This window comes from Bison bison, unplaced genomic scaffold, assembly GCF_000754665.1.
Source record: "Bison bison bison isolate TAMUID 2011002044 unplaced genomic scaffold, Bison_UMD1.0 scf7180017864239, whole genome shotgun sequence".
NCBI lineage: Eukaryota > Metazoa > Chordata > Mammalia > Artiodactyla > Bovidae > Bison > Bison bison.
In genome coordinates, this window is record NW_011494811.1 from 4398437 (window position 1) to 4412330 (window position 13894).

The 13894-nt window shown below is 36.2% G+C and overlaps 1 protein-coding gene across 2 annotated transcripts in view; it reads right to left on the minus strand.

The window, feature by feature from the left end:
- The window catches only part of MPP5 (membrane protein, palmitoylated 5 (MAGUK p55 subfamily member 5)), a 51139-nt gene extending 43917 nt beyond the window's left edge, over positions 1–7222 (minus strand). The window contains exons 1-2 of one of the 2 annotated variants that reach the window (XM_010846735.1): positions 7143–7222; positions 595–882 (exon numbers count right to left, since the gene is read on the minus strand). In XM_010846735.1, the coding sequence (XP_010845037.1) occupies positions 595–859 (265 nt within the window). In that variant the 5' untranslated portion in view covers positions 860–882; positions 7143–7222. Of the gene's footprint in view, positions 1–594; positions 1129–7142 lie in introns of both variants that reach the window. The other variant, XM_010846734.1, reaches the window with a different exon arrangement.
- Between the last annotated feature and the right edge of the window lie 6672 nt (positions 7223–13894).

The window sequence follows — 13894 nt, forward strand, 5'->3', positions numbered from 1 at the left end:
GGAGAAGGAAATGGCAACCCACTCCAGTGTTCTTGCCTGGAGAATCCCAGGGACCGGGGAGCCTGGTGGGCTGCCCTCTATGGGGTCGCACAGAGTCAGACATGACTGAAGTGACTTAGCAGCAGCAGTATAGGGACTTTAAAGCCATGTTTTATGCGTATTACACCAGAGAAATAACACCAAGTTTTTCTCATTAATAACTATTAAATTATTCCATAAACCTTAAAGAAATCAGAAATTCAAAGTCTGCAAACTCTTTTTCAGTAATTTTTATATAAAATTTGAGTTTGAAATGAAATGTGAATTTCAAGGCTTTAAAGATCAGGCCTTATATAGGAATTTTTACTTCAAAGATTAAATATAAAAATCATGTTGTAGCATATATCCTGAACATTTAGGATACATGCTCCACTTCTACATGGCTAACAGAAAACAAGTTATATGGCCTTTCTAAGAAAAAAACTAATCCTGGTCTGAATTCAAATTGTTACTACTTACATTCTTTATATAACTCTTCCCTCCTATACACATTTATGTTAAGGCAAGATAAACAACAGCAAAACATTTTCTAATTCTTCTACTGTTTTTACTTACCTAATATTTTCACAGCATAATGAGGACTTTCTAAGACAATTCCTTCCTCTGTGTCAAATATAGGGTTATCTATTCCAGTTTTTGGAGGAATCTGGGCTAGTTTCTTAAGTCTCATGGAAGAATTAAGGTCAAGTTCTTGTTTTTTCCCTTCTTCCTCTCGCCTACGCCTCATGTCCTCCTGCTGTTGCCGAATACGTTCCAGCTGTGCACTTCGCCGCACTGGCATCATCCTGGTGCCCAAATCTCCAGGGCAGTCAACAGCCATCTCTCGGTGCTTCTGATGTTCCTCTGGTGATGCAAGATCAACATTTTTTACTCCGTTGTCTGATTCCTCAGTAACATGCCCATTCATATGGGATGTTGTCATGGTTATCTATAAAAACCTGTACCACTCTTTATAAATCAATTTTTCCTATAAAGCCAATCTCTTGATTCTGTAGTATAAAATCCATGTTACTTCAAAAAAAAAACAACAAAACAAAAAACTTCTCACATCACATAATAATGCTATGAAAATGTATCCATGAAGGAAATCTAAGGGGAAAGATGGGGGGGAAAAAAGTATAAGAATTACAACATAAAAGTAGAATTTACATCATCTACTTCCAATCTCTATTGCTAAACAATACAGAAAATAACTCAAAATTATATGATATTATTTTGCTATATAGATTAAATATTTTCCTTTCATTTTACAGAACTGAGGAAATCAAGATGTTTCAACAAAAAAGCTGTCTAGAAGTATTTGAAGCATGTTGCTTAATTTTACAGCTGAGAAAAATGAAATATTAGAAAGTTTAGCAAAGCAGAAAAATAATAAAGTTCTGGGTACTAGTTTAGTAGAGAATAAGATATTTAAGGTATGCTAATGCTAAGTCGCTTCAGTCGTGTCCGACTCTGTGTGACCCCACAGACGGCAGCCCACCAGGCTCCGTTGTCCCTGGGATTCTCCAGGCAATTTAAGGTATAAACGTATTTTAATCACTTTTATAGTTGTCTCAACACAATATGCTACAGTCAGTTAATATACACGAGTCTGAAATCCCTTCCTGCTGCTGCTACTAAGTCACTTCAGTCGTGTCCGACTCTGCAACCCCATAGACGGCAGCCCACCAGGCTCCCCCGTCCCTGGGATTCCCCAGGCAAGAACACTGAAGTGGGTTGCCATTTCCTTTTCCAATGCATGCATGCATGCATGCTAAGTTGCTTCAGTCATGTCTGACTCTGTGTGACCCCATGGACAGCAGCCCACCAGATTCCCCTGTCCACAGGATTCTCCAGGCAAGAATACTGGAGTGGGTTGCCATTTCCTTCCCCAGAAATCCCTTCCTAGTTAACTGCTAAAGAACCTGGCTGGCATACAGCAAGTTATGTTGTCAACTAACTTGAGATAAGGCAGCATTGTAGGGGACAATTCACTTTTTAAGAGTTTATGAAAAAGAAATGAAAAAGAAATTTTAATTAGCAGCTAAGGCATCTACAAGATAAAACCACCTCTATAAGATAAAAGCACACCTAAAAGATTAAAGTGAGAAAACGACTATGTTGGTGATTAGTCTTTATAACTGGTTACACTAAAAAAAGAATTAGGGTTAATTCTTTATGAGAATTCACTTAGAAAAATGGTATTATCTGCTACCACTCAAAAATGTTTTAAAGTCATACTGTATAGCAAATAAGAATACATTGGGCTTGGAGACCAGAAAACTGTATTTTAATTCTGGATCTGCTACTTCCTCTAGTTTTATGATTTAAGACTAGTTTCTCTGAACCTCAGATTCCTTTGGAAAATTTATTCACAGAACTGTTCTGAGTTTCAAATGAAATAATGTATATAAGTTTTAGAACTTATAAGTATTTATACTTTTAGTATTGATTCTGTTTATTTTAAAAATCCAACATATTTTAGACAAGAAAAATATTTTACTGGATGACTATGGCTTTTCATCAAGCCATTTCTTGGGCATAAATAGGCAGATTGTTTATATAAGTATAAACCCACATACTAAATCTAATTAGTCTTCTCTTGCTCAAGACTTTCAAAAATATTTACAATAATAACCTTGAGTTGAGCTGAACTTCAGTTAATAGGTTTGTCAGAGAACATGCCAACAAAGCAAAAGCCGAGTTTTCAGACAATATTCCTAATGCCAGCCAATCTCCTTTCAAGCAAACCACTTGTCACAGATGGTTTAACACAAACCCACCTAGACTACCAGGAAAAACCACTAGACCAGCAATCAGGAAAATATTTAATAGGTGCAAGCTACATGACTACAAAAATTACATCTTCACAAGAATTCTGGTAGATTTTTCTGTCTTCCATCCAAATTTTAGTTTCTCTATTTATGTGATCTACATACAAATACCTTATTTACCATTAACTTGCCTTCTTTTTCATTAAAAATGAGAGCTATCAGAATGTTAGATAATTCTTAAGTTTTGTAATATTGATTACTGTTGTTATTCAGTCGCTAAGTCGTGTTCAACTCCTGCGCTCCACTGACTGTAGTCCAACAAGCTCCTCTGTCCATGGGATTTTCCAGGCAAGAATCCTGGAGTGGGTTGCCATTTCCTTCTCCAGGAGATCTTCTGGACCCAGGGACTGAACCCGTGTCTCCTGCATTAGCAGGTGGATTCTTTATAGCTGAGCCACTAGAGAACCCCTGTAATACTGATCAGATACAAATACAAATTTAACTTATTTAATATTTTCATTACAAGTAAACAGAAATTTATGTAGGAGCCACTGTATTGCTATATTTAACTTTAATTTAAAAAATTTAGGAGCATATATACTTTCAGAAAATTAAAACTTTCAACTTTATTTATAACATTTATAGGATATTAAAAATCAAATTTAATAGAGTATTTTACTTATACATATGCTTATCTACAAAAATTATTTGCAATTAAAACTTAGCTTAAAAACTAAGTTTTATAAGATTGTATCCATATTCACTATATGAAATCATAATTATGCAAGAGAAATTAGGCCAGGTAATTTCAGTTGAAGTTCTAATGCTTGGACTATGATCATGCTTGTCTACCTGGATCTAGTCTTTTACTCTCAGAAAAGTTTCTGCAACCTGATAGTAATCCACTTAAATCTCCATTTGGGTCATTTCCTTTAGAGTGTTCATAGTCCATTGGAGAGACAGCAAAGAAAATGAATGATTATTCTTCCCAGTCGATTTCTCATTAGATTTTCAATTTGTTAAAAATGGGTCATTCATGTCTTATTTTTATACATTCCTTGGGCTTAACACAATACATGTCATATACAAGATGCCCATCAGGTATCTGTTCAACTAAACTCAGAAATGTCGTAAATTCACAGATGATGCATAGATGATGGGCTCTCAAATTTAGTCTGTGATAAAGAGACACAGCAAATCTCACAACATAAGGATACTCTCTTCCAGCAGTATTAAAAAAAAAAAAAATTAAAGATAAACCAGATAGAACAATCTGTTCCAGGCAGAGGGACTCATAAGACCAAAAGGAAGGAAGAGCAAGAGAATGTGGCAGCTGTAAAAGTAGGAAAGAATGCAAAATGGCTGGATGAGACAATGGGAATATGCCATACATGAACAATGATAAAACTAGAAAGGCAGGCAGTGGGCCACATGGAAAAGGGTAACAGCTAAAGACTCCAACCTTTACCCTGAAAGTAGTTAAGAAATTATTTTAAGATTTAAAGCAGGGGATAACATGATTACACTCACTTTTAGATAAATATCTCTCTGGTAGAAGGCTAGAGGACAGACCGAAGGGCGGCAATGAGACCAATTTGAGGGCAACTGTAAGAAACGGGGTCCTAAACTAAGATGGTTAGAATGAAAAAAACGCCACATTAAAGAGATTATATAGGTTACAGAATTACTAAAACTTGGGGTTTCTATTACATACAGCAGGGCAAAAGGAAGAGAAGAAGGATGTAGTAATAGCAGCAGTAGTAGTAGTATTAACAAATACATTTACTGAGCTCATAATTCTATGCCATATACTACTGAAAGCACTTTACACAGTATTCAATCACTTAATCCTTGCTACAACTCTAAAAGTAGGTCCAAATATGCCTATTTTATAAATGAGGAACAGGGACTGAAGTAGGCCTTGAGGACAGGATGAAAGAGTAAGAAAAGAGGCCATATGAACCAAAGACAGAAAAATATAAAGTCTGGGGAAAGCATAAACAAGGCTAGTTGAATTATAGCCGTCAGTTTGTACAAAAGAATACTGGCAGGAAAATTTGACTGGGTCCAACTTAAAAAAAGTCTTAAATGTAAGTCTTTAATCTCAAGGCAGTAAGAAAGCCATCAAAGATTGAAAAAAGAGGGGTGATTTGAACATAAATTTAATTGAGCACTTACCCCTTCCTGAGGTACTAAAGCTATACAGACAGGATCCTGCCCATTAGTTTATCTACCACAATTTCCCACAGGAATCTAGAAACTAATGTGTCCAGAACTAAACTTATATTTCCCTTTAATCTCCTCTATACTCCTCGATCCTTTTCCTCCATTCTCAACTCTAATTAATGCCACTATGTCTCCCCAGTTACTCAAGGCAGCACAGCATTTAAGAGTATAGGCTCTAGAACCAGACTGTCTAGAACCTAATCCTTGTCTACTTTTAAGTCTCACCTCACATACATCCTCCTCTGGATTTTCGTAATTTTCCACAGTGGACATGTGCCTCCTCTCAATCCCTATCACAATTTTGATCAAACTCAACTACAGCAGTCTGTATCTGTCTGCCTGCCCCACCAGATTAGAAACCTTTGGAAGTCAGGAATTATGCTGACTCATCTCTGGATCTGTGACACTGCCTACCTAGCATAGGACCAAGCAAACTGCAGGCTTCAGAATATGACCCAGGCACTAGGATTTCATGGACACTATCTTTGGGTCATTAGGTGGAAAGCAATGTCATTAACCAAGATGGAGAATTCAAGAGAAGGGAATGAGAGAGAGGAGGAGAAAAATTAAAGGGTGCTACAGGTTTTGATTTAACACAATTTCAAGGTGACTATATGTCCTACAGATAAATGATCTAATCAGCAGGGATCTTACTGATCTGCATAGCCCTGATAACTAGTAAGGGATAAACACCTAATTAGGCATATGAATAAACTATTCCTATGTTCAGAACATCTGATGGCTTTCATATCACCTAAAGAATAGAATCCAAACTCACTAGGTAAAATCCCAACTTTCTAACTGTATCTTTTACTACTTCCCTGAGCAAGTCTTCTAAGTTAGCTTCCTCACTTGTGCCTGCCTATCCCACATCTTTCTCTTCCTGCCCAAACGCCTTATGAACTAAGAAATAAGAACTGCTTCTCCTTTCATGTTCTACTTTCAAGATCTACCACAAGCCACTATTTCAAGAAAATTTTCCAGATCACCTCAATTAAATAATGATCTCACAGTACCAAAACTCCAAGACTTAATAATAACGCTCATGAGTTAATTCATGAAGTACAAGACAGATTGTTCCACAATCAAAGAAACATTATGCTGTGTCCCATAGTTTTAAAATTAAAGATCATTATAATTTTTAAACAGACAAACCACGAATATTCTAGCTTATTTATGCAGCCAACACATGAAAATAAACAATGAAAGAGTACCAATCCAAAGGAATTATATTCTCATTCTCAGAAAACAAAAAACAATTCCTTTGTTTGACGATTTGGAATTGGAGGCGGGTAAATGACTGAACTAGAGAATTATCTCCTTATATGTAAATAAAAGACTGCCTTATGCAGCTAAAGTAGTTACAAGCTGCTGGCCCTAAAGAGTATCCCTCTCTTCTCTATCCTCTAATTATAAATTATCTGCTTCAAAAACGCCCTGAAGGCCCACATTTCAAATCCTCGTCAGAACCCCAGCTTATACATCCCACCTCGTGGGACTGGGGGTGGCGAGGGGGTGTGGAAAGAAAAAAATAAATAAATAAAACAACTCTCTTTATGTATTCCACAAAAGAAGAAAATGAATTTTCAGGCTCACAGGCCAAAGCTATTTCAATGCTAACTTCAAACTAGCGAGAGAAAAAGGGCTCTGCTTATGTGAATTGAATAAAGAAGAAGGGGGTAAAAAGAAGCTAAGTAAGTTTCAATAAGTACAAATGATTCAGAATGGGGGGCCTGAAATAGCCTGAGGGATACAGGCTCACTGAAAACTCCATACCAAGAAACAAAACCACTTATATGAGAGCCAGGAAACACGAACTGCTATAAGAAGGTGAGTTCCGATATAATCAGTATCCTAAGTCTTAGGCAGAGGGAAATGTAAAACATACACTTCATGGGCATAAACATACGTGGTCTAAACTAGCAACCAGAACTCCAGATACTTTTTTCAAGTCATCCTTCCTCCCCTTCTAGGAGTAATGCCCTTTGACCAGCAGCTGGAAAGTCTCATATTAAGTGATCAGCATTCCTCTGACATTCTCAGAAGTTGCACTATTTGTTTCCATAGAGACAGCTTTGTCAGCTAACAACAAAATTCAGGCCGCGAATAGTGAAAAGAACTTACATTATGCAAATCAGAAAGTTCTTGTTGACTCTCTTCTTAGTTCTTTTCTGATTTTTTCGCAAAACTCAGACTTTCTTATTCTGTAAAACAGAAAAGAGACAATCAAGCGTAAAAATCTGCAGAATCTTTTAGAGCGAGGGAAAGGACAGAAAAATTAATTCAATATGATATCCAATTCTGTTTCCAGATAACTAGGATTTCTCAGTATAAAGCAATAAAAATGCACACATACCCATCACTAATGAACATCAATTAAAATCAATGTAAATTACCTAAAGTCAATGATGAGAAAGAAAAAGGGCATGACCGTTCTGTGTATTATTTTTAATGACATTTTTTATCTCTAGGTAAGGCTCAAACAAAAATGCAGTTTAAAGGATTTCTTTGTTTTAACTACAACTTCTAGATCAATTTTAAACTTTATAAATGGTTTCATAAGGCCAAGAAAATGAGAAGTTTAGGATCCAAAAAGAATTTTACAGAAAGGAACTACAGTTAATTCAGAGGGGGAAATGTTAACGTGACATTGAAGACCAAGACAGGATTCTATCCTAATGGGAGATTATATTTTGATAGGATAACATAGAACAAAAAGCAAATACAGAGTTAGATGGCTTCAGAGAAAGGAGTACAGAGAAAGTAGAATTGGGTTATGAAATAGATATGTTTGGAATGATGTTTGGAAGGTTCAACATTAGATAAGATGGTCAGGAAAGGTCTATTTTAGGAAGTGATAACTGAGCTGAGACTTGAATGACAAAAAAAAAAAAAAAAAGACAGCTGTGGGAATATCCTGAAATAAAGGGTTCCAAGTTGAAGGAACAGAAAGTACATTTTTACATGGATGTCACCAGGAACCTCAATTTCAATATATCCTAAACTGACCTCAACTTCTTTCCTACTATTGTTAATTATACTACTATCTCCAAGATGTTCTAATCAGTTGCCAAGATCTGTCGATTTCACAAGGTTTTTAGAATCCACTGAAGAGTGGCAGAATATGCCATCCCCAAATATGCCACTAAAAGATACTGTAAAGAAAATGAAAAGGCAAGCTATAAAAAATGAGAAATACTTGCAAAATATTTATATTCACTATAAATACTCTTACAACTCTGTAAGTCAAATGATATAACTGTTTAAAAGAGGCAAAAGATTTGACCACCAAAGATATACAAACAACAAACATTTGGAAAAATATTCAACATCATTAAGTATGCTAATAAAACCACAATGAGATACTGGCACAGGATAGACAGAAATCAATGGAACAGAATTAAGAGACCAGAATAAACTCCAACATTTATAGGCAAATCAACAAGAGTACCAAGACAAATTAAATGGGGGGAAAAAACATAAAAAAGAAACGGTCTCTTAATAACACTAGGAAAATTAGATATCCATACATCCACATGCAAAAGAATTAACTGGACTCTTACCTTATACCATATACAAAAATTAATTCAAAACGGGTCAAACACACACACATAAGAACTCTATAAAACTTAATTTAGGCATAAATCTTCATGACCTTAATTAGGCAATGGTTTCTCAAGACACATCAAAAATACAAGCAACAAAAGGAAAACAGATAAATTAGATAAGATCAAATTTTAAAACCTTGTGCTTCAAAGGACACCATAAAGAATGTGAACAATGTGTACATAAAAGGAGAAAATATCTGCAAATCATTTACTTGATTCAGGACTTTTATCTGGAATATATAACAAACACAACTCTATAGTAAAAAGTCTGATTTTAGTCTATAGTAAAAAGACAGTCTGATTTTAAAGTGGGAAGAGCCCCTGAACAGACAGTTCTCCAAAGAAGATACACAAATAGCTTTACTAAATGTATGCATAAAAAGATATTCTCCATTATTATAACTCATCAAAGAAAAGGAAATCAAAACCATGACACACCACAGCACCCACTAGGATTGCTAAGATTTAAAAAAAAAGAAGTGCTGAAACTCACACACTTCTGTTGGGAATGTCATAGGGAACAGTTACACCGTAAAACAGTCTGGTGATTCCTCAAAAGGCTAAACATAGAGCAACTCCACTTCCAGGTATACAACCAAGAGAAATGAAAAAAACCTTGTACAAAAATGTTTACAGCAGTATTAACACCAAAAAGGAGAGGGAAAAAATCCAAATGTCTGTCAACCAATAAACGGATAAATAGTATATCCAAAATGAAATATTACTGAGCAATAAAAGGACTGATACATGCTACAACACTGATGAACTGTGAACAGAAGTGAAAGAAGCCAGTCACGAAGGACCATTACTATATGATTTCATTTATAAAATGTCTAGAATAGGCAAATCTAGAGAGACAAAGTAGATTAGTGACTGCCAAGAGCTGGCGTGTGTGTGTGTGAGATGGGAGGGAATGGCTAAGGGATGCAGGTTTCTTTTGAAGGGTGATGAACATGTTCTAGAACTGATTGTAGTAATGATCACAGAATTCTGAATATATTTGAATTGGATGAATTATACATACATGGTATCCGAATCATAACTCAACAGAGCTATTAAATAATACAATGAAATACCATTACAACAGGACTTCCCTGGTAGCTCAGTTGGTAAAGAATCTGCCTGCAGTGCAGGAGACCCAGGTTTGATCCCTGGGTTGGGAAGATCCCCTGGAGAAGGAAATGGCTAACCACTCCAGTATTGTTACCTGGAAAATCCCTTGGACAGAGGAGCCTAGCAGGCTCCATGGATCCATGGATCACAAGAGTCAGGCACGATTTAGCAACTAAAGCACCATTACAAATACAATAAAATCACTAAAATTTAAGACCGACAACAATAAGCTTTGGAGAGGATGTGGAGAAACTGAAACCCCTATACTGGTAAGAACATGAATTGGTGATGAGTTTGACAATTTCTTAAAAAGTTAAACATAGACTTATGATATATAATCCAGTAAGCTCATATGAGAAATACATATTTTTATTTGTAAAAAACAAAGATCTATATGGAATATTCATAAAGGCATTATTAATAATGATAGCTTTAAACCGGACACAATTCGAATGTCCTTCAGCTAATGAAAGGATCAATTATAAAAAATGGAATACTATTCAATAATCCCCTGGAGAAGGGTATAGCAACCCACTCCAGTACTCTTGCCTGGAAAATCCCATGGATAGAGGAGCCTGGTAGGCTACCATTCATGGGGTCGCAGAGTCAGACATGACTGAGTGATTTTACTTACTTAATAACGTGGATGGCCTCAAAAACATAATGCCAGATAAAAGTGTACATTCTAGATGATTCCATTCATATGAAATTTCTAGGAAAGGCAAAATTAGTGCTGTTAGAAAAGCATTTTGGTGGATTCCTGCAGCTGAGGGTGGCCACAAAAACTGGCTATGATAGGAGATGAGGCAACTTTTTCATGGGATGGAAGTGTAATAAAACTAGATTTCAGTGACACCTACATGATATAAATTTAACTCAAACTGTACTTATAAAACATGTGAATTTTATAGAACACAATACCTTAAAAAAGTTGTTTTCAAAATTCAGATTGAACACATAAAATTAATGAATTTTAATGTATTACACTTACTGAGCTGATTTTAAATAATACATTTAAAACTGCATCAAATGGTATCTTAACAAAACCAATTTTTTAAAAAGACCAAGTCATACATTGACATCACATAAAAAATCCTATTTCATCAATAAATGTTTAGCTCAACGCACAGATTTTACTTTCCAACAATGAATGCCCTGTGCACCACCTTCACAGAGAAGAAACTTAGCTATATCTAAAACTAAATACAATTTAAAACTCAAATAGAATTGATGCCTGAATGACACAGGATACAGGGACACCAACCTTCTGTGCAGTGGAAATGTATAACCTATAGGAGGTTCTCCATATAGGTGATTTCTCCATATCCACAGTTCTCCATTCATGGATTCAACCAACTACGAATCCTGTAGTACTGTAGTATTTACTGAAAAAAATCCACCTACACATGAACATGCACAGTTCAAACCTGTCTTGTTCAAGGGTCAACTATATGTAGGCTACTCATGAAAAGCATTAGCTCAGAAATGACTACCGACAACAATTTAAGCAAAAATATATAAACTCACCAAAGATTTAACTGAGACACTACTTTTCCCAATTATTCTTTATGAAGAACTAAACATACTTTTAAAATATTTTTAAAATAAATAATATATTTGAAGATTAATTCATAAAGTACAATGTAAAAAAAAATTTTTTTTAAGCAGCAAAACAGATTTATACAACTGACAAACCAAGTTCCTTAATAAACAGACCAAATCCAAATATCCTGGGTTTATTTTTTAATGGAACTTCTGACAAGTCCTATAAGGGAACTTCTAAAATTCTACCTAATTCATGGTTTCGGTTTCAAATTAAGGAACCTTTATTTATCATCCAGATAACTGCATTCCAAAGAAGCCATTGCTATCCTCAGTTTTAAAACTACTTTATTTAGAATGTACTGTCAGACAGAACACAAGCAAAATTCCTTCATTTGAAAAATATCCTCAAAATAGATATCAAATGAGGAGGTAGGAGTATAATTTAAAGGTACTTAAAACCAATTGCTTTCACAGACCAAAAAAAAAAAAAAAAGGAAGGTAGGATTCCTGTTCAATTTAACTGGGTATCAACAGGACAATGTCAATAGCTTAGAAGACACATCTTTCTCAGATGAAAACTTTCAAAGACTTAGCAGCTTTGAACATTCCTGGCAAAAGCTGCATATAAAACATATCTGCAACAGAAAGATCTTAGTTTTCAAGCTCCTATTCTTAGCCAGTAATTTTAGGCCACACAATTGCCTCGAGATTAAAAATAAAAAGACAACATGGAAAAAATACTGCTGCGTTTGTAATTTGTTAAATATCTGTATCCTAAAATATTGATTTCCAAAATTTATCAAAGACTTACTTATACCTCTTTTATAAATCAGTTCAGTCACTCAGTCATGTCCGACTCTTTGCAACCCCATGAATAGCAGCACGCCAGGCCTCCCTGTCCATCATCAACTCCTGGAGTTCACCCAAACCCATGTCCATCGAGTCGGTGATGCCATTCAACCATCTCATCCTCTCTCCTCCCCTTCTCCTCCTGCCCTCAATCCCTCCCAGCATCAGAGTCTTTTCCAATGAGTCAACTCTTCGCATGAGGTGGCCAAAGTACTGGAGTTTCAGCCTTAGCCTCATTCCTTCCAAAGAAATCCCAGGGCTGATCTCCTTCAGAATAGACTGGTTGGATCTCCTTGCAGTCCAAGGGACTCTCAAGAGTCTTCTCCAACACCACAGTTCAAAAGCATCAGTTCTTTGGTGCTCAGCTTTCTTTACAGTCCAACTCGCACATCCATGTATGACCACTGGAAAAACCATAGCCTTCACTAGACAGACCTTTGTTGGCAAAGTAATGTCTCTGCTTTTGAATATGCTATCTAGGTTGGTCATAACTTTCCTTCCAAGGAGTAAGCGTCTTTTAATTTCATGGCTGCAATCACCATCTGCAGTGATTTTGGAGCCCAAAAAATAAAGTCTGACACTGTTTCCACTGTATCTCCATCTATTTGCCATGAAGTGATGGGACCAGATGCCATGATCTTAGTTTTCTGAATGTTGAGCTTTAAGCCAACTTTCTCACTCTCCTCTTTCACTTTCATCAAGAGGCTTTTTAGTTCTTCTTCACTTTCAGCCACAAGGGTGGTGTCATCTGCATATCTGAGGTTATTGATACTTCTCCCGGCAATCTTGATTCCAGCTTGTGCTTCTTCCAGCCCAGCATTTCTCATGATGTACTCTGCATAGAAGTTAAATAAGCAGGGTGACAATATACAGCCTTGATGTACTCCTTTTCCTATTTGGAACCAGTCTGTTGTTCCATGTCCAGTTCTAACTGTTTTTTCTGACCTGCATACAGGTTTCTCAAGAGGCAGGGTAGGTGGTCTGGTATTCCCATCTCTTTCCGAATTTTCCACAGTTTCTTGTGATCCACACAGCCAAAGGCTTTGGCATAGTCAAGAAAGCAGAAATAGATGTTTTTCTGGAACTCTCTTGCTTTTTCCATGATCCAGCGGATGTTGGCAATTTGATCTCTGGTTCCTCTGCCTTTTCTAAAACCAGCTTGAACATCTGGAAGTTCACGGCTCACATATTGCTAAAGCCTGACTTGGAGAATTTTGAGCATTACTTTGCTAGAGTGTGAGATGAGTGCAATTGTGTGGTAGTTTGAGCATTCTTTGGCATTGCCTTTCTTTGGGATTGGAATGAAAACTGACCTTTTCCAGTCCTGTGGCCACTGCTGAGTTTTCCAAATTTGCTGGCATATTGAGTGCAGCAGCACTTTCACAGCATCATCTTTCAGGATTTGAAATAGCTCAACTTGAATTCCATCACCTCCACTAGCTTTGTTAGTAGTGATGCTTTCTAAAGCCCACTTGACTTCACATTCCAGGATGTCTGGCTCTAGGTGAGCGATTATACCATCATGATTATCCTGGTTGTGAAGATATTTTTTGTACAGTTCTTCTGTGTATTCTTTCCATCTCTTCTTAATATCTTCTGCTTCTGTTAGGTCCCTACCATTTCTGTCCTTTATCGAGCCCATCTTTGCATGAAATGTTCCTTTGGTATCTCTGATTTTCTTGAAGAGATTTCTAGTCTTTCCCATTCTGTTGTTTTCCTCTATTTCTTTGCATTGATCGCTGAGGAAGGCTTTCTTATATC